This window comes from Myripristis murdjan, chromosome 15 (genome assembly GCF_902150065.1).
Source record: "Myripristis murdjan chromosome 15, fMyrMur1.1, whole genome shotgun sequence".
NCBI classification, from domain to species: Eukaryota; Metazoa; Chordata; class Actinopteri; order Holocentriformes; family Holocentridae; genus Myripristis; species Myripristis murdjan.
This window is the reverse complement of record NC_043994.1, coordinates 27,870,453-27,895,776: the sequence shown is the minus strand read 5'-3', so window position 1 is coordinate 27,895,776 and position 25,324 is coordinate 27,870,453. Positions and strand designations below refer to the sequence as shown.

The 25,324-nt window shown below is 43.9% G+C and overlaps 1 protein-coding gene and 1 long non-coding RNA gene across 3 annotated transcripts in view; one reads left to right on the top strand and one right to left on the bottom strand.

Moving 5' to 3' along the window:
* Window positions 1–299: 299 nt before the first annotated feature.
* On the top strand, window positions 300–8,916 carry LOC115373137 (uncharacterized). Its single transcript, XR_003929501.1, has 3 exons — window positions 300–337; window positions 7,653–7,744; window positions 8,232–8,916. It is a non-coding gene; the product is annotated as an uncharacterized LOC115373137 (long non-coding RNA).
* A 455-nt stretch (window positions 8,917–9,371) lies between these two features.
* The window catches only part of stk32c (serine/threonine kinase 32C), an 83,517-nt gene continuing 67,564 nt past the window's right edge, over window positions 9,372–25,324 (bottom strand). For both annotated transcript variants that reach the window (XM_030071395.1, XM_030071396.1), the window contains exons 8-12: window positions 25,179–25,295; window positions 22,469–22,594; window positions 21,925–22,053; window positions 16,147–16,214; window positions 9,372–13,108 (exon numbers count right to left, since the gene is read on the bottom strand). In XM_030071395.1, coding sequence (XP_029927255.1) covers window positions 12,907–13,108; window positions 16,147–16,214; window positions 21,925–22,053; window positions 22,469–22,594; window positions 25,179–25,295 — 642 coding nt within the window. In that variant the 3' untranslated portion in view covers window positions 9,372–12,906. The remainder of the gene's footprint in view (window positions 13,109–16,146; window positions 16,215–21,924; window positions 22,054–22,468; window positions 22,595–25,178; window positions 25,296–25,324) is intronic.

The following is a 25,324-nucleotide window of genomic DNA, read 5'->3' as shown; positions in this document are numbered from 1 at the left end:
CCAGATAGTGAGCTTTTTGTTCTGCCTTTAATGTTTTCATTAGGAAACTGGGCGCAACCGAGAGAAGGAGGGACGGAGCGGAGCAGCAGAGCGGGGCAGAGAGGGAGGAGAGGGACGAGAAACGAGGAGAGGGGGGAGAAACAGTCCAGTCGCGCCTCAGCCTCAGCTCGGGGAGTTTTAGGATTTTTTTATTTTTATTTTTTTATTTTTTTGGATGTATTTATTTCTTTCTTCCTGCAGTTTCATCACCAGCTTCTCCTCTTCATCATGACCCGCCCCTGCACCTCCACCTCCTCGCTCGGACTCCTCCTCCTCCTGATTGGCTGTGCTGCAGCAGGTGAGGGGTGTAGCTGTATATGTGGCTCTGTGTGTGTGTGTGTGTGTGTGTGTGGTCAGTGCAGAGGGGGAGGGTGAAAAGGTCAAAGGTCAAAGAGACCTCCAGAGGGCGCAGCAGCTGGGAGAACAGCCCGCAGGTCGGCATGTTGGAGGTGTTTGGACTCGCTGGCCCGGCGGGGCAGATGATCCACGGATCAGAAACAGTGGAAACACATTTTACGACGCGGTGCCGTGTCGCTGAAACGCTCCTGTCCAGGAGGATTCGCCGGACGCCGTCAAATCGCGAGACGTTTGCGACGGCGTTCGCGGTCTTTTCTGCAGCTTCTGTCACTTTTCGCTGTGTGGAGCGTTTTAGATTTCACAGACGGGTGTGTAGGTGAACATGCATGAAACTGAGGCGATTCTGTGCATTGCTGTGTGTGTGTGTGTGTGTGTGTGTGTGTGTGTGTGTGATGGGCTCGCCAGCACATCTGTTACTAATTTCACTGCAGCTTTGGCTCCACTTAATCTAATATAGCATCAGCAGAGTTTCTAACAACAACTCCTCAGCTGTAGCTACACGTCCGTGTGTGTGTGTGTGTGTGTGTGTGTGTGTGTGTGTGTGTGCCAGTAAAACTAAAATCCCATGGAAACTCACAAAAAATGTGGGCGACCCCCCCACCCGCCTTCCTCCCCCCTCGAGCCAAATCTGTGTATCATCACTCACTGACAGCTTCAGGGTGGAGTGTGAATGAGAGTGACTTCACGCTGCAAGAATGGCCAATGTGCTAATGCAACAGCACAGAAACACACACACACACACACACACACACACACACACACAGCAAACACACAAATACATCTTTTAGTGTCATAATCCGTCTTAAAATCTGAAAATCTTCAAGCAAAGGAAAAAAATATATATATGTCAGTGTGGGTGAAATAATCTTGGCTTGTCTCTGCTGCAGTTTCACTTTGTTTCAGGAAACATTTGCTTTTTTTTTTTTTTTTTGCCTCATATTCAAGCATTTAAATCATGTTTTTCTTTAAATGCGCAGCCACTGCTTTCCCCCGTCAGTGCAGTTTTTCTCGTTTCAGGATTTATGTCAGGAGCGAGACGGCAGAAACTACGAGTATCAAGTGTTTTCTTGAATGAAGTGAGTCGATTTAAGAACACTCTCGGAAAAATAAAACACGTTTGCATTGGAAACAAGCAAAAGTATCTCAACCCGCGAGCAGATTTTTCCCTTTTCTTTTCCCTTTTCAACACAAAATCAACTCCAAACCTCGTGGCCCGTGTGACGATGGATCCGTTTTGCAGTTCATCAAACTGGCAGGCAAACAATTAATGCCTGTTTCATCTTTACTCTAATTTCCCAAGAGTTCATGTGAAATCACAGCACATGGTGAGAAAAAAAAAACAAAAAAAAAAAAAACACAAAAAGCCTTTAGAAGTCAGCAGCTGCAAGGAAACAGACACAGTCAGACACCGACACACACACACACACCGACACCGACACACACACACACACACACACACAGACTTTGAGCACTTGAGGGCCCGACTGATGCTTTTTATTCTTCCAGTGTTTTTGACTGAACACACTGTTGTTGTTATTGTTGTGACCTCTGACCTCAGCTTTCTTCATTATTCACTACACTGGACTCTGTGATACAGTGGAAAACACACACACACACACACACACACACACACACACACACACATCTGTCCACCCTGTGCCCGGGTGGAGTCGCTGCATTAGATCATCTGCTGGATGTTGTGTTTTCTTTTCTTGTGGGGTGTGTGTGTGTGTGTGTGTGTGTGTGTGTGTGTTGTCTTGCAGCGTGTGGGTTCCTGTGTGATTTCTCAACATCCTGGAACAGCTTTCGGCAGCATAAAGAAGGAGTTTTTACCCTCAAATCCAAAAAACGCCTCACATCGCCCGGACACATAAACAGGAAGATCACGCATAAAAGCAGCCCTGGCTTTTGATCAGCTGTTGACACTGCGGCAAAATCTAAATTCGAAGAAGTCATTTAGTCTCATATGCAGTTTTTCTTCAAACAAGGTAAAAAAAACAGGGGAGGGATGGATGAGATAATCCCACTCGTCTCCAATGCAGTTTCACTCGTTTCATGTGTGTAAATCTGTCGAAACAAGGCAGAATGAAGCAGATCAGCCCAGTAAAATCAAGAAAATGACACTTGATTTAAGAAAAGTCTGGAAACAAGTCGATTAGTGCTGGAAACGAGCGGGATTATCTCATGCAGCTGGCAGATGTTTGTCACTTGTTCCAGGAAAAAACAAGATTTTAAGACTGAATCCGAGGGTGAATTACTTGTTAACGTGCAGATTTTTTTTTTTTTTTTTAGCAGTGTGTAGCGTGCAAGCCGTGTCACATGGTTTACTCAGCACTATGGAGCGTATCAGACTATATTCAGCTCAGAGCCTCCTTCCTGTCCGCTGCAGCGCTGACAGACGCGGCGGGTCAGACGTTCATCACACACGTCAACATGTGGACTTCTGCTGGATGCTTTCCCAGTGCTGTGAACACCTAAAACACACACACACACACACACACACACACACACACACACACGCTGCAAAAAATGTCTGTGCTGTTGCCTCAAAACGTTGCTCTAAAAAAATCTGCCAGTGGGATGAGATCATGCAGTTTGTTGCTCTTTTTTTTTTCGCTCAAATCAACAGTGGCGGATTTAAGAAATTTGGGGCCCAAGGCAAAGGCAGGCATGGGGCCCTCTGAAATGAGAAGACAACACACAAAACTAGGGGCCCCGAGACACACATAATACGATAAGCATTCTGCTGGCATTTTAGGGAATGGATTTTAATCAAAAACATAATTAATGTGTGCAAATAAGTAATAACTGTATTAACCATAAGTGTATGAGGAGTTTTATGGGGCCCTCAGGAACTTGGGGCCCTAGGCAACCGCCTAGTTTTGCCTAATGGTAAGTCCGCTCCTGCAAATCAAATGTCATTTTCTTGATCCTACTGAGCTGATCTGCTTTATTGTGCCTTTTTTTTAAAAAAAAAAAACAAAAAACGTATTTGTACTTGTTGCCCAAATAATTTGTAAAACAAGTGAAACTGCATTGGAAACGAGTGGGATTATCTCATCCCATCTCATCTCTCAAGAAAAACAAGATCTTAATGCTGAATATGAGGCTAAATCACTTGATAAAGGTGTTTTTTTGTTGTTTTTTGGGGTTTTTTGCAGCGCCCTCACACACGTGCACAGGCACAGCTGTGGGTTTGGGCCTTCTGGTGCCCAAGTTTCCCTGATAGCAAAACCAGCGGCGCATCCTGCTGCAGCAGCCACAGCTCTGAAACGCAACAACGCGTCCACCTGCCAGCTCCACTTAACACCCAACCCGGTTCTGCCTCCAAAGTCCGTGTGCATGATCTGGCATCCCCTCCATGTCCTTAGCAGTCTGCAGAATATTGATTTATCATCGTCTGGCGGAAGGCGGCGAGCCTCGCCAAGCCGCCCGTGCACCTGAGTGGAGTGGAGTGAAAAATGCGAGGCGTCCTTGTCTGGGAAGACGCAGACAGAGCAGTCGTCTGCTCCGCTCTGCTCTGTGAGGGAAATCGGATGAGGAGGACTCTTATCTTCCATCCGTCCGTCGCGCAGCCTTGGCTCCTTTCCTGGACGCACTTGGCACACCTCAGGCTCGTGTAATGGAGCTTGTAAAATGTTACCATGGGATATTGTTGTAAAACACGCCGGGCCGATGCTGAGTCGTGACTGTGAGCTGGAGGACGGCGTGCAGATGAAGACAGGGGAGTTATTTTCCTGCTGGCCAAGACTCTGTTTTTTTTTTTTCCACTTGTTTAAGGAAGACAGGATTTAAAGATTCAGTCGTAAACTGGATGACTTGTTGAGCTGGATTTTTTGTGCAGGAAAACAATTCCCCCGTCTTATCCTGCATTTGTTTGTGCAGATGGAAAATGGTCAGCTATCAAGATCCAGCAGTGGAAGCCCAGCAAGCAAACAATTGGACTTTTCCTTACGACAGATTCAAACACGGCGGATTTGAAAGCAACCGGAAAGGCTGCTGCGTCTGAGCCGTTTTTGTGTTTTTGTTCTGAAAATGAATGTGTCTGTAACCTTGTGCGTGCACGGCTCTTTTTTTTTTTTTTTTTTTTTTTTCCCAAGGAGGATGAGATAAACAGGCTAGAGGCTAAAGCAAAAATGTGCTGTCTGAGATAAGGGCACGCAGGAACACAGGCACAGAAAAGGAGCTCGATCTGTCAAATTTATTGGCCCAAACTTATTTTAATACACGCTCAGTTGTGAGTCCAGCTCTGCTCTTCAGTGTCTGGTTATTTGCTGGCCCTTGCAGTGGAAGATAGTAAAGTTTTGCAGTTTTGAAGGCGATGCATCACTTCTCTCTTTTCTTGTAGCGATCAGATGAGAGTCCCACTGCACCCGCTGTGAAATAAGAAACTCTATCTTGATGAAAGCGGTTTAGTGTTGCAGTTTTCAGTGCTGGAGAGATTTCAAGGTATGTTGGCTCGCAGGAATCAATCTCATATCGGCTCATGGACTGGTAGCTGTTAAAAAAAAGGAAAAAAAAAGGGAAAAAAAATGAAAAAACGTTCCAAATGCAAATGGAACTGAGGAGTCTTTGCCAAAAAAGTGGGCAAGGGACAAGCGCCAAGCAATATTTTTCCAGGAGAAAAGGTCGAAGTCCAGCCCTGCTCGGTCTTTGGCGAGCAACTGCGGTATAAATGGAATAATACACTTCCAGCCACGCACATATCGACCAAAACCGCTCCGCCGAGGCGACCCGGCGCTGCCTTTGTGTCGTGCATTAATGTTCACTAAGGGCCCACGCTGTCGGGTGTTATTACCCCCCGACTGCTGTGGGCCTCGTGCTCTCCAGACGCTCAATAACCGCGTGAGACGCAGACGTGTAAACACCATCGATGTGAGCCTGACCCCGCTGCCTCTGGAAAAATGGCACCGCAGCCCCGGTGAGAGAAATCAGGCCCCCCCCAACCCCACCCAAAATACATGTGTCGGCTTCAAAGAGCAACAGATAATTGGAAACAGAACCGTGAGGGAGAGGAAAGGCGGGAACAAGGCCTTGATTTCTAATGTTTGGCCTCAGCTTTGCACTGATAATAAATCTAACAGGCGCAGGACAACAAACAGGATAAAAAAAAACGACGGCTGCACTGTTGATTTCATCCTGGTTTTGGTGTTTCGGGCCTTTTGTCTTCAGAAAAGCCTCCGATGTCGACTGATGCTGTGCAGCTGCAAGACACACCTCAGCACCTCCTGTTCTTGTTAGAAAGTTTATGAGATGGTGTGTGTGTGTGTGTGTGCACGTGTGTTTATGTGTGTAAAGACGGAAGAGAGGTTTTCCACGTGGCAAAAGTGTCTGTCTCAAGCTTGAAATCGCATTTTTCTTAAAATAAGGGAAAAATCACACTACTGTGGGTGAAGTAATTCCATTTTTCCCCGTAAAATTTCCCTCCTTTGATGATTTTCTGATGATTTTTCTGATTTTTTTTTTAATGATTTTGATTAATCAAGAAGTCAGACTGTGTGTCTTTAAACAAGACAGAATAAGGCAGATCAAGCTACTAACAGCTGATTTGACCTGGAAACAAGTGAAATTCTATCAATCAAATAGTATTTTTTATTTTATTTTCATTTATTCATTATTTTATTTTATTTTTTTTTATTTATTTATTTATTTTTTTTAATGTATTCATTTATTTGCCTGTCGGTGTGTTGATTGTGATTTTTTTTCCCCTGTGGACCAAAACATTGCATTTATAATTAAGTCTTTTATATGCAAGTGTTAAAGAAGCGTTTGTGCTCTTTTGGAAACACTCTTTCCTCTACACACCTGTTGCTCAACACCAGGTGTGCACCAGTTTTTTTTTTTTTTTTTTTTTTTTTTTAAATAAAATTGACTTGTTTGGATAGTTAAGTTTTTCCAGCTGTGTTTGTGATGTATTTGTCTTATATTACCAGGGGATCCCTTACCAAAAACTAGTATACTCAAGTATAATTATAAGTATACTTTTTATGAACTAAGTATACTTTCTGTGAACTAATACTTAGGTAAGTATACTTTTCAGGTACCTCTCCACTCAGCTATTTGATTCAAATAAGGCTATACCAGCTCAGTGGTCTAGTGGTAGAGTGTCCGCCCTGAGACTGGGAGGTTGGGGGTTCAATCCCCAGCCGGGTCATACCAAAGACTCTAAAAATGCTGCCCATTGCCTCCCTGCTTGGCATTCGGTATTTGGGGTTGGAATTGGGGGGTTAGATCACAAAATAATTCCCGCGTACGGCACCGCTGCTGCCCACCGCTCCCTCAGGGGATGGGTCAAACATGCAGAACTAATTTTACATCCTTATGCAATATGAAAACAGTTTAATTCAAGTATAAGTAAAGTATATTTCAAGTACATTGAGTATACAAATGGTTTACTTTAAGTAAAAGAGTAGTACAACTCAAGTACAGGAAATAGTATAATTTAAGTAAACTTATATATAAGTAAAGTAACTTTGAAGTTTATTCGAGTATACTCAAAAATGGGCCAAATCAGGGTACTTTTAGTATAAGTATACTTTGTAAGTATACTAACTAGTACAAATGTAAGTACACTACTAGTACATACATACAAGTATACTTGATAAAGTATACTCAAACTCCACTTAAGTATAATTGCAGAAAAGGGGGGGTGGGGGTGAATGCTGCAGGGGCTCAGTCTGTGGAATAGATGAACTCAGGTGCTCTTCAAGGGAAAAAACGACAAGCAAGGTATAAAAGAGAACTGACTGTCAAGCTGTAAAGTTTGCTGCAGTCACGGAGGGAGATCCCGAGGCACTCTTGAGTGTGAAAATGTAAATTCCTTTATTCAGAAGGGAGACCCAACGCGTTTCGATGAGTTACATCTTCATCAGGGGTGTGAAAGACCACTTAAGTATACTTGGAAAGGTAAACTAGAAGTTTACTTCTTTTTGGTAAGGGATTCTATAAAAAGTTTTCAAAATATGAGTTTATATCCGACATCCGGACCAGGCTGAAGAGCAGCAGTGTTTTATTGTTGTTTCTCAGAACAGGTTGACTTCTTCTTCAAATTCACAAGTTTTTTCACAAGTTTTTACATGAATATTTGTTTGAATGTGATGTAGGATGTTCCTTCTTCGAGGTCGATTTGCATAAACAACTTTTAGAATCAGTTTCCTGAAAAAGCATTCTGACCAGTCGACTGTGGGGACGCCTGGTTTCAAGTTTACTTTGCTGGACTTGACTGAGGTGGACCTCTTGTGTGCTTCTTCCACCAGGGCCTGACTCTGACCTGCGGCCCCGCGCGGTGCGTTCGAGTGCCTGTGAGGAGCACGCGACTCTGCACGGCCGCCTGGACGTGGTGGAGAAGGTAGGCGAGCCTGAACCTCCTCACCCTCTGCGGTTTCAAACCACCGGCATTACGGGATCTTTTTTTTTTTTCCCCCTCTCTCCTTGTTGTCAACATTATTATTAAATGTCAGCCTCCGCTCCATCTGAGGCTGCCAAAGAATCCTCAGCATTTCCTTTCAAGGATAAAATGTCCACAAACACATGGCTCACCGCCTCACCCAGCTTTAGTTACTGCACCCAAAAAAAAAAAAAAAAAATTCCAAAAGACAGATTAGATGCCTCACGTCTTCAGACTCAACTCCTCTCATAAATCCCAGTGTGTCCTTGTCTGACTTTACCTACAAGCTGTTGGGAGTGACTGTATAATTCATATGAATGAGTGACTGTATTATTCATGTGAGCAATGACTCCATTATTCATGCAACAACTTTTTAATGTATAATTCATGTGACAAGCTCACAAACATGTCCCCTGTCCCCCCCACCCACCCACCCACCCTCCTGTAGAAAGTGGAGGACACCGTGGAGAAACTGGAGACTGAGCTGGCCACCCTCCTGGATGCTATCGAAGCCCCGGAGTGGCGCCCCCTGTTGGACACCGGTGGCAAGCCTGCAGTGGACATCCTGGACGGGCTGGGGGAGAAGGCGCACCCCTGAAGTCACCAAAGGGACTGAAATCATGAAGAAGAGAGCGGCGAAATCAAAGGCCCCCTTGAACTTGGGGAATATTTAAACTCTGAAACAAACGGCGGCTGCCATCTGTCTGCCTGACTTTACTGCAAAAGCTGTAGGTTGCCATGTTGGAGCCTGTCTGCGTAGGCATATTTCTGTATATCAAACCAAGTGTGAGGCTTATGCAGCAGGCAGAAAAGAAAAAAGGCTGATAGATCACGACACTAATGCTTCCTTGTCTGTATTATTCCCTCTTGCTAATCCCGGGACAACATCATCTCTTTTCCTGTCTTAGTCCCGGGGCCTTTTTTTTTTTTTTTCCTCCCCCCCAGCAGTCAGTGGTGACGCAGCTCACCGGGTCTGCGCCGCGGGATTAATTCACTTTTATTTGGGATTGTCTGTTCAGCGTTTCCGCCGCGGCTCCGCCTCCTCGCCGTCCTCTGCTTTGTGTGCGCTTTAAATCTCCATGTTAGCAAGTCACACAGTCTCAGGTTCAGCGTTCAAATCTGGGTTTTCTTTAAAAAAAAATCAATCAAATCCACTTGTTTTCAGAAATGTGTTGAATAAAGTGTCATTTTCATGGATACCAGTGGGATGATCTGCCTTTTTTTCAACATATTTCTACATTTCGATCTAAAGTGTTTCCTATTTTTAGGATGCTTGTTATGATCTGGCCTGGGAACAGATAATTAGTGTTTGTGCACCATCTCAGACAAAGAAAGCTATAAATTTCTACTTTATCCCGGAAAAAATGCCTGAAACAAGCAAAACTGCACTGGGAACGAGTGGGATTATTTCATCCCACTTTTTCATCCCACTCCTCTTGCTTGTTGTAAGACTGAATAATCACTGAATAAGAGACGAAATGACGTGCGAGGATGCATTTTTTGCAGTGTGCATGTGTGGGACTGACAAGAATGTGCATTCAATCTTCTTGCCGTGTTGTGCGAACGAAACTGACAAAGACACAGAGGAGTCAGAAGACTGGAAGGAGTTTTATTTCTTTATCAAAGCAGTTAAAGCAGCCTGTTTTTAAACACATGGAGCGGTTTTCGGTAGGTACAGTACAAGGCTTTCCACCGATTCCCTGTAAAAATCCTGCAGTACAGAACATTATGCAAAGAGGAAGAGTGGCTTAAACCCCCCTTTTTTATTTTCATTTTCTCTTGATTTCCGTTTTCTCGACAGGGCACTGATTTCAATACGTATCCACAAAGATAACAGACACCTAGGTTGCGCCTCGACAGCATCGATCTGAGACCGTTGGATGGGAGACATGCTGCTGCTGGTCAAACACTAGCACAATGCCTTTTGAAACACCTGGGTTAATATGCTCACAATAACAGCATCCAACACACTAACACATGGGAAACATGTTGGGAGGGTTTGCAAGCAATGTCCAATTAGGAATAATCACTGATATCAAGGAACGAATGACAATACTGCGGTGTTGTAACTTAGAGAGAAGCTACACTTAAATTATCCATCAAAATCAGTTATTATCCATTTACAAATGATTAACATATAATTACAAAGCCGTTTCAGGCCTACGCTTATTCCAATGGTGTGTAGACAGATTTATTAAGGAGTGCCTTAGAAATAATTCAGGTTTTTCTCTACAAATTGAGACATTCAATGCAATTATTATCATTATTATTATTTTTTTATTTATTTATTTAATGATGCAGTAAATGCAGTGCTGGGGTGAAACTGCAACATGCCCCGGTTCCTCTTCTTGTTCCTTTTGCTGCACGGACAACAACGCAACACGTAGCCGCAACGGAGCAACAGACACGACCGCTCGACTTCATTCCAGCCACCCAGCGAGGGCATAAGCCTGTGTGCTTGAACAGAGCGTTAAGACAACCTACGGGATGCCAAAAAGGTACTGCGCATCACCTAAAAAATATCATGCCATCCATTTAACACTGGGATTATATGGTTTGTACAGCTGCTGGATGTTCTTCACGAAACTCAACTGACCAAACACAAGTGACGCTGGGCCAGGCTCGCGCTCCCGTTCGGACAAGGCCTGTGGCAATTATCGGGTGAGCATAAAAAAAATATGCCGTTACCAGAAAGCTTGTGCATGCACAAATCAGCCGGTCAGGCCCAAAGCTCTAAAACAGGCTTATACTGTAAAGGTACATGCAAAAAAAAAAAAAAAAATTAAATTAAATTAAAGTTTTTAAAAAAAGCGCAGGGTTTGAGACTATCAGTAATGTTAATGCACTTATCTTTTCATAACATATTTTGGTAAACTTGGCTGTTTCCACTTTAAATCCTTTATAAGAAGCTCCTTAATCTAATTATATAATATTTAAAGTACACCCCCCCCCCCTCCCCTTACCCGAAACATATCTTTATACATAATCACAATATGGTTGTATAAATGATAGTATTTCACTTGCAGGAGGAACATTGGATTTATGTTGCACTGGGAAAAGAGACATACATTCACACACTCAAAGTTCCTTAGAAATGGTTATGCAAATGGTAGAAAAGCTTTGGCATATTTTGCCCACAAGTTGTGCCTGCACACTTGGAAAAGAAGACTAGAACGAAGCGGTATGAAGGTTTGGCTTCATACGGCTCTTCCTTCACTTTACACGTTTGTTTCGTACGCAGTCCCACATAAAACTGTGGTGAGTTAGTCTTTCTCTTTTTTTTTTAAATTACCTATGCTATTTACATGGTTTTTCTTTTTTCTTTCTTTTTTTTTTTTTTTTTATTAGGCCTTAGGGTTTTAAGGTGGACTTTGCTACATGTTCCCAGGTGTCCAGGCTGAGATTTAATGGCACCACCTTAAATGTACCACTATCACTACAACAGCAAGACGAGCTCATCTATACGGTTTGAAGTACCGACAGGGCACAGCTACACACTTGGGTGAAGCCCCACGCCGGCCTCCGCAGCGACGGGACCCGCACAGCCAACCAGCGCTGAGAGAGACCGGGATCGAACCCGCGGACAAAACATCACGTCAGGAGGGGCGCACTGAGTTGTTTTTTTTTTTTTTTTTTTTTTTTTTTAACAGATTGTTACAGAAACTGATCACTGGTGATTGGCAAACGTAGTGTGTGTGATTCCCTGGAGCGGCGCTTCTTGGAGAGTTGGAGCATGGTGCACAGTTAAAGGGACAGTTCACCCAAATTTACCAAAAACAGCTATCTTCCCACTTCCTCGAGGTGGATAAATACAGTTCTCAGGTATCTGTCGTTGTTTATGGAAAAGAGCTGCTGCTGTTGAGTTTATCATTTGCAAATTTTTAACAGTTTGAAGGAAAACAGCTCCACTGTATCAGGGTGCTGGGACACAGACTGGAAACGACGCCAAATCGCACAGAAACTATCCAACGGCGGGATTGCACTAAAGCCTAAGTGGGAAAATACCTTTTATTGAATTGAATTTGGGTGAATCTCCCCTTTAAAATACTACATCTAGGTGACCGTTTCGGACACAATGACGAGCGAAACCATTCGTTCTGATTGCTGTGCAGATTCCCCCCGTAAAATTACAGTACCTCGATACCCTAAAAGAGCCGGGAGGGGATTTCATGAATCATATTTGGCTAAGACCTAAAGAAGAAAAATCAAACTAGCATTCTGATCTATAATGCATTCATGGCTACGGTGTGATTAATGACTACTGATTATCAACAAGCACCGCTTACATGGGTTTACAGTGTTGGAGACAACACGGCGATTCACTAGCCTCTCACAAAAGCCTCTCTGTCCCAGATGGCTCGTGTTTGAAGCTTCTATTATAAGGCTGCTCCTCCTCTTTGTAGCTGGAAGTAGCATTTATCCTCCCCCAAAAAATGAAACCAATTACTCCTGTCCTGGCAGACTGAAATAAACCGTGAATACTTAAGTTTCCTGTAAGGATGCTGCAATAGGAGAAAGGCATCAGAAACAAGTGTTTAGAGTTAAAGCACATACAACACGAGCGGAAATCACTGGAAACAGAGAGAGAGAAGCCATGAGTGCCTGGGTCTACTGAATAATTCAATGATCCCCCATCAGGGTTTGAACAGGGAGGCTGATAAGGGGGAAACAAACACCCCTCAAACCGTGGACTGCTATTGCTCGGGGGTGTCGTCATGCTCGTGGAGCCTCCCGCTTGTCAACAACACCTCCTGGAGAGAGATACCTTATTATCATGCTATACCGTAACATTGCATAGAAGTTAGAGCTTACTCTAGGGCGGACAGGTAGGCGGGGCCTCTCTGGAAATCTGCAGGGCTCACAGCTTCATTCATGCCTTACCGGAAGGATGCTACAGAACAAAAATAAAAACTAAAAAAAACAAAAAAAAAAACAAAAAAAAAAGAGGGGACGGGGGGAAATGGAGGGAGCCATTTGGGGTCCTACTGTGCATCGGTTGCCCTGCTGTGCGCTCCTCTGCTCGTGGCTACACAGAGGAGAGGTGAGAGAGAGTATCTATAGGCATGGCACAAACACTGCAGCGGCCGGAGAGACTGCAGTCGTCACCGTGAGGCGCTGTGGCGCTAGCAGCTGCCGGGGGAGGAGCAGACGGAGCCGCACATGCTCAGTTTGGATGAGGACTCCGGCTCCGGCTCCGGCTCGGGATCGGGATCCGGTTCGGCTCCGTCGTCGTCGGTGGCCCCGCCCTCGGCCTCCCCGTCGCCGTCGCCGCTGGCGTCGTCCCCGCCGGCCTCAGACTGACCCTCCTCCTGACGCCGTTTCAACCTGAAACGTGACGCAGAGGCACGGGCAGCAAAACGGTGATGCAACACGCACAGGTCTTTAATTCTTAAAACCTTTAACCGTAACTTAAACAAAATCCTAATCTGAAATCCAAGGCCTGAACCACCCTCAACCTTAAAGGAATACTTCACCCAAAAGGTATCTATTTTTTATCATGTACCCACTCCAAACAGTTTTGAATCTCATGAGTTTTAGTCCAAGAACTGCTGCGACTCCTGCTAGAGCGGAGCTGAAAAATGAAATGAAAATGACTGTATTTTTCTCTCCAGTCGTATGTTCATTACATCCCAAACCAATAAAATATTGCTAAGTGAACCATCTCTGGAAAATACTTCATGCATGAAGATAATGAGATGATGAAATGAGCAAGCCAGTCACACGCAGGTTTTTTGCAAAAGCACATTGGTTTGAGACGTATTGAACACACGACTGCAGAGTGGAGACTTGGATCAGGCAGCATCAACAGGTCGAGAAAATGAAATCATCTCTGTTGTGCTGTGGTTTTATGAGGCGGCAGATCAACTGCACGCTAAAAGAAGCAGGAACAGTTTTCGGGAACCTTTGTGCTCTGTCAGGCGTGCAATTAAAACATTTTTCCTTATCTGATGTTCACGACCACCTCGGGGTGAGCGCAGGTGACACAACAGATAGCTTTTGGGTGAAGCTTTCCTTTAATCCTTATATTAAAATAAACGCAATGACACCACATCTCCACATTTTTCTCTTCATGTTAGAAACATTTTTTTTTTTTTTTTTTATCCCCGTAACGACAGAACTAAAAGCAGACACACAAGAAAGAGAGAAGTAATAAGCAGCTAAATGTAATGAGTCCATTATACAAGACTGTGCTGTGCATAATTCTGGATATTATGGCCCTGTCTTTATAAATAGAACTAGATTGCCATTAATTAGGGTGATAAGATGTAATAAGGCATCTGTCATACAGGAAGATTTCCAAATAACACTGCAGTGGCAGGACCTGGTCAATAATAAATGAGGCAATAATTTAGAGCAGCGCTGAACCAATATTCCCTCCTTAGGATAAAAGAGGAGGCACACATTACATTATATAAGGGCTTTATCGCCTTTGCTGATGATGTATGTATATTTTATTGACATACAAAACATTAGCCTCCCCGCACACAGAGCCACAGTGCAGACGGCTCAATAAAAGCTCCTTACAACTGAGGATTTAAATATTGAAGGCTTTTCCTACGGAGGGCTGGCGGTCGCGGCGCAGACGGAGCGACTGTGTTCAGACCGGTAACCGCCTCTCCGGTGAGACGCCGCCCCGGTGAGACGCCGCCCCTGCCCGCCGGCCTTGTTTCACGGCGCCATAGGCGGTTCTAGAGGGTGGCAGGGGGTGGCAGCTGCCACCCTAGAAAAATGCCTTGCCACCCCCTAGTTGCCACCCCAATTTCAGACAATTCATTTATTTATTTTTTAATTGTGGCTGTTCGGAAACTCGCTGTTACGAGACTCAAATGTCCGAGTGCAAGTAAATGCAGCAAAAGATGACACTCCCACTATTTAAGGGGTTGATAAATAAATAAATAAATAAATAACTAAATATTTCTAATGCCACCTTTTGGTTTTCTATTCAATGCTTTACTCGTGTGCCACAATAATAGAATGTTTTTGAGTTAAAATATCCTCATTTGGGGGTTTTCCAAGCAAATACTCATATATGTGATCGTTTGGTATTAAATCAGCATATATATTTCTGCCACCCCTTAAAGTCTCCATGCCACCCTCTTGCCACCCCATGAATATTTGTCTAGATCCGCCCCTGCACGGTGCCTACAAACCGGTATCGTGTGTGTTTGTCAGCGCGCCGGCCTCCCCGCACGCTGCAGCCGACGCGGCCGCCGCAACTTCTCACATCCTCCTCCAGAGTTTCCTCCGTGGTTTTACAGAGGAGAGATGCTCGGGGTTATTTTTAGCTGTTTTTGTTCCACATCCATCCCCGGTTTGAGCCCCGTTATGGTTTAGGTGTAGGCTGCAGTGAGAAAACTAATTTTCTGAAAAATACGTTACTATGATTAAAAGAAAAAAAAATACTTGTGAGTATTTGGACTGAGTTTCTTTTAGGTTTAGAGGAAGAAAATGATCACTACGTTGCCTTGCAACCAAAGCAACTAAGGGTTAAACTGAATGGTTTTAAAGATTTAAATTATGAGATTTAACATTAATGACTCAAATCAGAATTGCAGGCCAGTAAAAAGGTAAAGTGCTATAGTTTTAGGTAGGAAAATGGATGATTATTAACTAGATAATAATAAAAAAATAATGTTAGAATAAAACATTTTACTTGGATGTTGCTTTACTTGGTGCTCAAAGACACTTCACAGTAAAACAGATGATTTAATGCACTGTTATTATCACAGTTTCCTTTAAGCGAGACAGCGACTGCAATAAATCAAGGCAGCACTTTCTCCCCCCCAAGTACGAGGAAAAAAGTACACGAGTTTTCTCTGTACGGTTCAGTTTGACATTTAAATCTAAAGCGAGTCGGGTCATTTTCCCAGCAGGCGAGTGTCTCGGCTGCATCGAGTTTTAGAGCGAGAAACGTCGACTCTGATGATCTATTTTGACAAAAAAAAAAAAGAACTACATGCATAAATCAAAACAGATAAAAACGTTAATGTTGAAGTTAAAGTCTCAGAAATCCAAACTTAAGATATTCGAGGACTTTTTAAGGACAACATGCACAAACAGCAAAGACAAAGGCGGAAAAAGAAAAAAAACAACAACTTTTTCAACTCTTGCAAAGGAACAAAGGATCTTTGATTGTCTCCATGTCGTGTGACACTGATGTTTTCTTTCTTTTCACACACCAAGAAAGACTTTTTTGTTTTAATTTAGTGGATCCATTAGCCTTTAAGAGTAGTTCCAGTAGCTGTTCCAGAGGTAAATTACTCACAGATTACGCTTTGAATTTGCTCTCAAATATGTAACGAGCAAAACTCTTCGTCGAGTTTTGCTCGTTACATATTTGGTTAAACTTTTGTTTTCCTTACTTCTCGCGGTTGAAGATCATGAACTCTTGCTGCACCACTTCAAGGCACTCCTGTAAGTAGTCGTTCTCCTGCGGGGATACACACACACACACACACACACAGTGCAGTCAACATGTTACTCATCATCGACATCATCATCATCATCGTGAACATCATTAACATCATCAGCATCAACGTCGTCGCCGTGAAACTCGACGTGAATCATTCGCCGTCCTCCCGCTCGCCTCCTTTTCCTTTTCTTCTTTTCTTCTTTTCTTTTCAAACAACAAGTTGTGAACTGTTTGTGCGCCGTCCTCAAATTTAATGTTTGGCCTGATACAAAAATAGAAGCTCATATTTCCGAAAGCACTTGGGGCCATGACAACGGCGGCGGAGGCTTCATAATTTAATAATCTCGGTAATAACGCGGTACGAGCACACACAAGCAGATACAGAAACACACACACACACACACACACACAGAGAAAGTCTGCAAACCTAGCTATTGTCAGAGGTACACACTCCTGAGCACACACGCCGATCGGCGCTGATAACACACGACACACACGGCGCGTTAATAACACTGAAGTCGTGACGGCTGTCGGATGGGAACAGGCTCCCGCTCATAAATACAGAGAGGACGTCGCCTCCCGTCCGCAGTAAATAACGTCTCAATCAAACGCAATAATGAGGCAGATGAGACGAGGAGCCGCCGCCGCAGCAGTCAATATCCTGGTGGTTTCGGCTGCGGGGCAAATCAGGGCAGGCCGAGGCTTTGTCATGTCCCCAGTAACTCATCTCATTTCATCCAAGAAAAAGAAATATGCACTGTTTCCTCTGGGATGTCATGCAGCTGCGGTGCGTTTGAGTGACAGCTCCACATTTTGTCCCAAATCCGTCCCTAAAAATATTTTTCATCATAATATTATCATTACTTATAGAAGACTAGGCTTTTTTTTTTTTTTTTTTTTTTTTTTAAGTTTTAGATAACAGTGAGATGCACATTCTCTCTCTCTCTTGCAGCTTCTTGCTGATTTCGCCTAAAAAAACATCACCGGCTTTGCAAAGTCATAGCTCAGTTGTTTCTTGAAAAGACTCCAACTGAAGATGCAACGTCTGCAATGACATTTTTTTTTTTTAACCCACAGGGGTTCTGGTTTGAGATTTCGTCAGTGCAGTTTTCTCCAGGCGTGCATGTCCATGCAGCGATTTTGACTTCTGTCATAACGCCGGAGCAACATGTCGATAATGTGTTTTCACCGGCTAAAAGTCACTGTTGACTTAAATTGAATCTCACTGGGAAAAAGTCCAGCTGAAGAACAGTGACATTTTTGCTGGTGCAGAGTGAAATTCGAGATCTCAACGCCGTTGTTTTGCCGAGTGAAAATCCCAGGTCTAATTCCAGACATCTCCCATTTTATTATGACTAGAAAAAGCATTCAGTGCGTGCATAGCCTCTAATGAAGACTGTACACACACTGTACTTGGTGCGAGGCCAAAAAAAACAAAACAAAAAAAAAACAGCTCATATTCATCAAAAGAAGCCCACAGAGCTCGCAAATGAATTTCTGCAGCTCCCAGATTCTCTGAATAAGCCACAACGTTTCGATCAGGCGTGCTATATAAATATGTATACATACACTATATTGCCAAAAGTATTCGCTCATCTATCCAAATCATTGAATTCAGGTGTTCCAATCACTTCCATGACCACAGGTGTATAAAATCAAGCACCTAGGCATGCAGACTACTTCTACAAACATTTGTGAAAGAATGGGTCGCTCTCAGGAGCTCAGTGAATTCCAGCATGGTGCTGTAATAGTAATGTAATAGGATGCCACCTGTGCAGTAAGTCCAGTTGTGAAACTTCCTCGCTACTAAATATTCCACAATCAACTGTTAGTGGTACTATAACAAAGTAGAAGCGATTGGGAACGACAGCAACTCAGCCACGGAGTGGTAGGCCACATAAAATCACAGAGCGGGGTCAGCGGATGCTGAGACGCATAGTGCGCAGAGGACGCCAACTTTCTGCAGAGTCAATAGCTTGAGACCTTTAAACTTCATGTGATCTTCAGATTAGCTCAAGAGCAGTGCGTAGAGAGCTTCATGGAATGGGTTTCCATGGCCGAGCAGCTGCATCCAAGCCTTACATCACCAAGCACAATGCAAAGCATCGGATGCAGCGGTGTAAAGCACGCCACCACTGGACTCTAGAGCAGTGGACACGTGTTCTCTGCAGTGACGAGTCACGCTTCTCCGTCTGGCAATCTGATGGACGAGTCTGGGTTTGGTGGTTGCCAAGAGAACGGTACTTGTCTGACTGCATTGTGCCAAGTGTAAAGTTTGGTGGAGGGGGGATTATGGTGTGGGGTTGTTTTTCGGACGTTGGGCTCGGCCCCTTAGTTCCAGTGAAAGGAACTCTTAATGCTTCAGCATACAAAGACATTTTGGACAATTTCATGCTCCCAACTTTGTGGGAACAGTTTGGAGATGGCCCTTCCTCTTCCAACACGACTGCGCACCAGTGCACAAAGCAAGGTCCATAAAGACATGGATAAGCGAGTTTGGTGTGGAAGAACTTGACTGGCCTGCACAGAGTCCTGACCTCAACCCGAGAGAACACCTTTGGGATGAATTAGAGCGGAGACTGAGAGCCAGGCCTTCTTGTCCAACATCAGTGTTTGACCTCACAAATGCACTTCTGGAAGAATGGTCAAAAATTCCCATAAACACACTCCTAAACCTTGTGGAAAGCCTTCCTAGAAGAGTTGAAGCTGTTATAACTGCAAAGGATGGGCCCACATCATATTAAATCCTATGGTTTAAGAATGGGATGTCACTCATGTTCATATGTGTGTGAAGGCAGCCGAGCGAATACTTTTGGCAATATAGTGTATATATTATTGATATCTAGTGGTAGAAACACAACTGGGCAGAACATGACATGACAGCTGATGTAAAAACTGAACTGTAGGTGAGAGGGAAAGGCAGTCCATGTAAGTCAATGGTGAACCACGACTGGTCAAAGTTACATTATAATATATATTCGGATTTTGTACCAGGGTTTTGTAAAAAGTGTTCAAAATGAACCCCATGGGACATTACTTCAGCCTGGTCCCTGGCAAAATCTTAAAGTGCACCCTTCAAGGATCGAGAAAAAATAATTGGCAAGAAAAATCCACCCAAAATATTTAGTAAACAGAGAAATATAGATGCCATCTAATGATTTTCGCCTAGTTTTTTGTAGTTTTTGTCCTGAAATGGAGTCAAAATGTACTTGAATCTTAATAATTAATGGATTCCCTGGGTCCAAATTGTATGGAAAATGTGTTCATTTGTCCCTGTAGCATGTATGGTTCAAAAGACATGCTATTTTCTCTGTTTTCCATTTTCGGATTTTGTACCAGGGTTTGTAAGAAAGGGTTAAAAATGAACCCCATGGGACATTATTTCAGCTTGGTACCTGGCAGATTCTTAAAATACACCCTTCAAGGATTTAGAAAAAGCAGGTCCCGATAAAAAACCCACCCTATGCGCGTGGACCCCCCTTTCCAACTAGACTATTATGGATATGGCACCCTGGCATTGTGACTGGTCAGCATTACTGTATGGAAATGCAAATCTAGTGTTAGGACGAGTTCAACCTGCATTGTTGAGATCTTAACTTTTGAATTTCTATCAGTAAAAACGTCACTGCAGAGTTTTTACTGGTAGAAACGGAGTTATGACTTGTAAAATTGGTGCAAAAGGGCTCCTGATAGACTGGTCTATACCCAGATAGCGAAAGTTGTTCAATCAACATTGATTTAGGGTCAAAAATGTTGACTTTTTGGTTGACATTTGGTTAGGGTTAAAGATCAATGGTGGATCAACCACTGAAAAGATGAAAGGTTGAAAAGATATTGTTGAATCAACATTGTATTATGGCTGAATGCAGTGATTGAATGGGCAACACTGAATCAATGTTGAGTCTATATTGTAAATAGTCTTTTTTGGGGGGTCAGTAGACTAGAAAGTAGACTAGACTTTGAGTGGTCAGTAGACTAGAAATGCAGTCCATTTACATTTTGATCAGCTAAACTGTACATGTAGATTACCTATCAGGTGATGGTTCAATTGATTCAGTAACATTGTTTCAATGTATAATCAACTAATATTTCCCATTTAGATGATGGCTGAAGCAACACTGATTCAGTGTCAGTTGTGGTTGAAAATCCAACATTTATTCAACGTCAAACCTCGGGGACTTTCTGTATAATTTCAATGTTGGGTTTCAACATGAATTCAATATTTCTGCCTGACCAAATTTCAACATTGTTTCAATCACATTTTGCTCTCTGGGTAGCTCCACATACTGTACAGGATATGAAGAATCTTTTTGTTTTGGTATTAAAATCCTTTTCGGCTCTCGGAACAGGTTCCACAGTTCAGGATGGTGTTTTTTCTAAAAGGGGAATATAATGTAAAGTGCAAAGGGCGCGGTAACAGAGCGCTGATTGGCTGTGCCGCTGCTGCACGGACACACACATGCAGACACGCGAACACACACTCGGCTGTGTGTCGTCCACAGATACACACCGCCGGTCCGGCTGCAGAACTACAAGTCTTGTCTTTTTGCCCGCTGGCATAACCACGTTATTCATTTTCTTCCATTTTCCCGTCTGCTGAGCTCAGACGGCTCGTGACCTGGCTGCAGAAAAACGAAAGACAGAAAAATATATTAAAAAAAACCACAAGTTGGCGTTTGGTCCAGCAGCCGGCCTAAAAATACATGATCCTGATGGGAACGTACACACCGGGGGACCAGAGTCAACCTCATTAGCGTGTTTTTTTTCCAGACCGGTGATGACTGTCCGTGTCTTCCTGTGACCGAGGCCTTTTTTTTCCAACTCGATAAATTCAGCATGTATGGAGGAATAATTTGACTCCCACGCATGTCCGGGAGCTCTGTCTGTGCTGCACGCCGGTGTCCTGCCCACAGATCCCGTCCTATTCGCCTCCAGCACTCTCCTATTGTAAATAACAGTAATCTGGTCTGAGGAAGGCAGTAAATATCAGTCTGAGGGCGAAGAAGAGGAAACTACGGCATTGGAAAATGGTGAAAAGCCTTTCTACCGGACTGACAAAAAAAAGAAGAAGAAAAAAAAAAGCCTTTTCTCACAGGCCTCGATGAAAACGACTAAAGGCCCCGACGCTTTGAAATCCATTTTTTATTAACGCGACTAAAGAGCACCACTTTCCTCTTCGGAGCGCCTGCGTTCTTATAATAGTTTTATAATATTTTTTTCACTCAGAAGCCGTGAAGCATTCCAGCATTTCAGCCTCCGTCTCTGAACTCGCTGAAAAAAAAAAAAAAAAAAAAGTCTCACCTTTCAGTGTTCAAATCTGTTTTTTTTTTTTTTTTCAAACAAATTGAAAGAAAAAAAAAATCACCCGAGTCGTTTCCAGCGCTAATCAACTCGTTTCCAGCGTTTTCTCGAATCGAGTGTCATTTTCTTGATCCTCGTGGGCTGATCTGCCTCGTTCTGCCTCGTTTCAGCAGATTTACACTTGTTCCTCAAATGGCACTGGAAACAAGTGGGATTATCTAATCCCACTGGCAGATTTTTTTCATTTGTTTGAGGAAAAACAGGATTGTAAGACAGTAGAGAGATGAAATTTATTAGTCATCCTCTGTCTGGGCTTTGGGGTTTCAGCAGATAACCTCCATCCACAATATCTAACCCTCACCCCTCCATCACTGTGTGTGTTCAGGTGTGTGTGTGTGTGTGTGTGTGTGTGTGTGTGTTTACTCACAGACTGTGAATCCTTGCTGTTGTCTCGCGATCTGTTCTTGGCCAGTCTCTTCTTCTTCTTGTGAAGCGGACGCGACTCCAAAATCATCTCCTCCAGCTCAAAGGTGGGGTCGCAGTGGAGACGACCTTTCTGTTGGACACACGCACACACACACACACACACACACACACACACACACACACACACAGAGTATCGATCAAATCGCTTTTATACAGTAAATCAAGGTTGTATACGGCCACAGAGTGCTCGGATGCATTGTGCGTGATGAATTGCACATATTGAAAAGTGCACACATGCACACAGGAAGAAGTGCACGTGCACGTACACACACACACACACACACACACACACACAGAATCCAGAACTATTAGTTGCATGGCATAAAGAAATTATCTCCCTTTGCATAATTTAGATGCTCCACTCTTATCATTATGATAAAAGTACCTGTGCACTATAAACCTGTGTTTGAATATGTGTATGTATTTGTGCGCGTGTGTGTGTGCGTGTGTGTGTGTGTGTTGATTTGCGATGGACCCGCACTCACATTAGGAACAAATCCGGCCTCCATTTTTTTCTCGTACACGGCGTCCCAGTTGACGTCAGCGAGGTAGGGCGATGTCTGCATGTGAGACAGGCTGGAGAAACGATGCTCCGGGTTCACCGTCAGGAGCTGGGACACACACACACACACACACACACACACACACACACACACAGCGTCACCTACATCAGCATCACCTTCCTAGTGGAAACATCGCCTTCACCACATCTTTACCTCGGCTCTTCTCTCTGGAAGATAAACTAAATGCCAACGTGTGGGCGGAGGAAACTCACTCGCTGTTCTTTGCTGTTCTCTCTTTCTTTCTTTCTTTCTTTCTCTCTGCAAACAAAGCCATGTTTTTTTTTAATCTGAGGACATTTACAGCACACAGTCTCAAACTCAAACTGCATTTTGTCGCTGCACGGCCGCGGAAATGTGGCTCATTTGCATAAAACTGACGTCTCAATCTGAATGGAGACACGGGAAAGAAAAAAAAAGGCAGGGAATCTGTAAATGGTGACACACAAACACAAAGGATCTCTCATGCAAGTCCATGCGCATGAAGTCACCAACAGGGGGCACTCTTAATCAATCCAATCAGACGCCGATCAGGTTTGAATCGAAACTGATATCGCCGATTAGGACGGATCAAGCCCACGGCTCGGCTACAACGCGGCGCTGATACAGAAAACCATCTGTTTTGTTTCCCCCCCGCCAAAGGGAGAAAACACACACACACACACACACACACACACACACAGGGAAATGATGATGGGATGTGGCTTGTGCTGTCATGTTAACTCTCCTCTGGTTTTGTTTTTTTTTTCCTTCTTTTGTCAAAGGCTGATTCAATTTGGTCCTGCAGGGCGGCTCAGGTCTGTCTCAGCGGACTCCAGACACGGTAATTGATCAGCAGCAGAGCGGAAAAGACCAACGTCCTGGACACTCAGTCACTCCGACACACACACACACACACACACACACGGTCCCCACTCATATGCTGCAAAAGATGTGCATCTTAACACATCGACTGTTCCCGACTCAAAATCTTGTTTTTCTTAAAGCAGCAGATAAAAAAAAATGGAGCGCCGGAGCAGATTCACTTGTTTCATACATTTTGCACCAACAGGTGTTTAACAGTTGGTTAAAACGAGGCGAAACGAAGCAGATCGCTCTGCAAAATCTAAAAGCCAAGAAAACAAGACTTGATTAAAAACAAAAAACAGACAAACAAAAAAAAAAAAACTGCTGAAACAGACCGATTTTTGCATTCGAAACAAACGCAATTATTATTTATTTCGCGGCGCTGGCAGATTGTGTCGCTCGTGGTAATAAAAGAACAAAACCAGCCTCAATATGTGATTAAACAATTTGTCGAGATGACTGTTGTATTTGCAGCACGCACACACACACACACACACACACGCTCTCTGTTTCTCTGCCTCCGTCCCTCAGACTCCATCTGTCATGTTTCTTCTCGCTTTGCCCCAAGCGGCTCAGCGGCCCGGCCTCCCTCCACCTCTCGTCCCCCGGCCCACATCCTCCGCTCCCGTGGCTCCGGTCCACTTTTACCTCCGTCTGAATCTGCACCCCCGTATCACCTCTTTACCCCCCCTCCACACACAAACACACACACACACACACACTCCCCTCCCATCCCCTCCCTCTCGCTCGTGTGTCTCGCTCCAACTCTCCATTTCCAGGGAGGACCATCTGTGTCCAGGCAGCGGGGCCGAGGGGGGGCTGGGGGGGGGTCAATTCACTCTCAATTTACTTAATGGAAAAATGTAAATTCAAAACTACGGTTCGCCCAATGAAGATGGAGCCTGCGTTCTCCATATTGGCTCTCGCAAACCTTTATTCAAGGCAGGTTTGCTCTGCAGAATTTCACAAAGCCAAATTTAATAATTATAGGAGCGTTCCAGTGCCATCTGGACACAGAGCTAACGCCGATCTTACTACCAAAATGTGGACCAAACCGACTATTTGAGACTGCACATCGCTCACGAATCCATATTAAGCCAATTTAAGAGAAAAGACAATAGGTTCTTTTGCAAAAACATACAAATCCATTTGCATTCCTGATTATGAGTCATAGCCTTGCAGGTAATATCAATCAAACAATCCAATTAGCATCAATCATCAATCATTCGCAACACATCTTGGATTCAGAAAGTTAATGACATGAAGCAGCACATGCAACAGTCAGATCAGGTTTCTATTTTTCAGGAATGGCATTCATCTGTTCATTTATTTATTTATTACAAATGAATGTGTTTATTAAAGGAGATGTGATGAAAACATGCACGCAGCGGAAACGTGCTGTTAAAAGTGCGTGGAAGTCATAAAACACACAACATGAGAAAGCAAAAACAGACGTCCACTCTCATTTTCTGGTGAAATAATTCCAATTCACGCCTCATTTCCTTTCCCTTTACTCACCAGCTCTGCTTTAACTGCGGCTCGCCAAGCGCAAAGACGATGTGATTTCATACGTGCATCAAAATTAAAGTGACAGCCGCTGAACCCAATCGAAATAAAATCGGCGTTTGAGACATTTTAAAGGCCCCCCCCCCCGCCCCCACGCACATTTTCTCAGCCTGTCTGAGGATTTGAACTATTAAAAAGCCCCATTTCCTCGTCTCTTAACAATCTGGATGAGAATCTTTGAGCGGCGAGACATTTCCAGGGTTTTCGGAACCCATCCGCTCACCTTCCTCATGAGGGAGACCAGGTCCTTGGGCCAGGCCGGGCTGTACTGGACACTGACGGTGCTGAAGAGCTGCATCAGGGACTCCACCGAGTTGCTGGCGTGGATGTCGTAGGGCCTCTGGGGAAAAGAAAAGAGGCGGTCGTGTC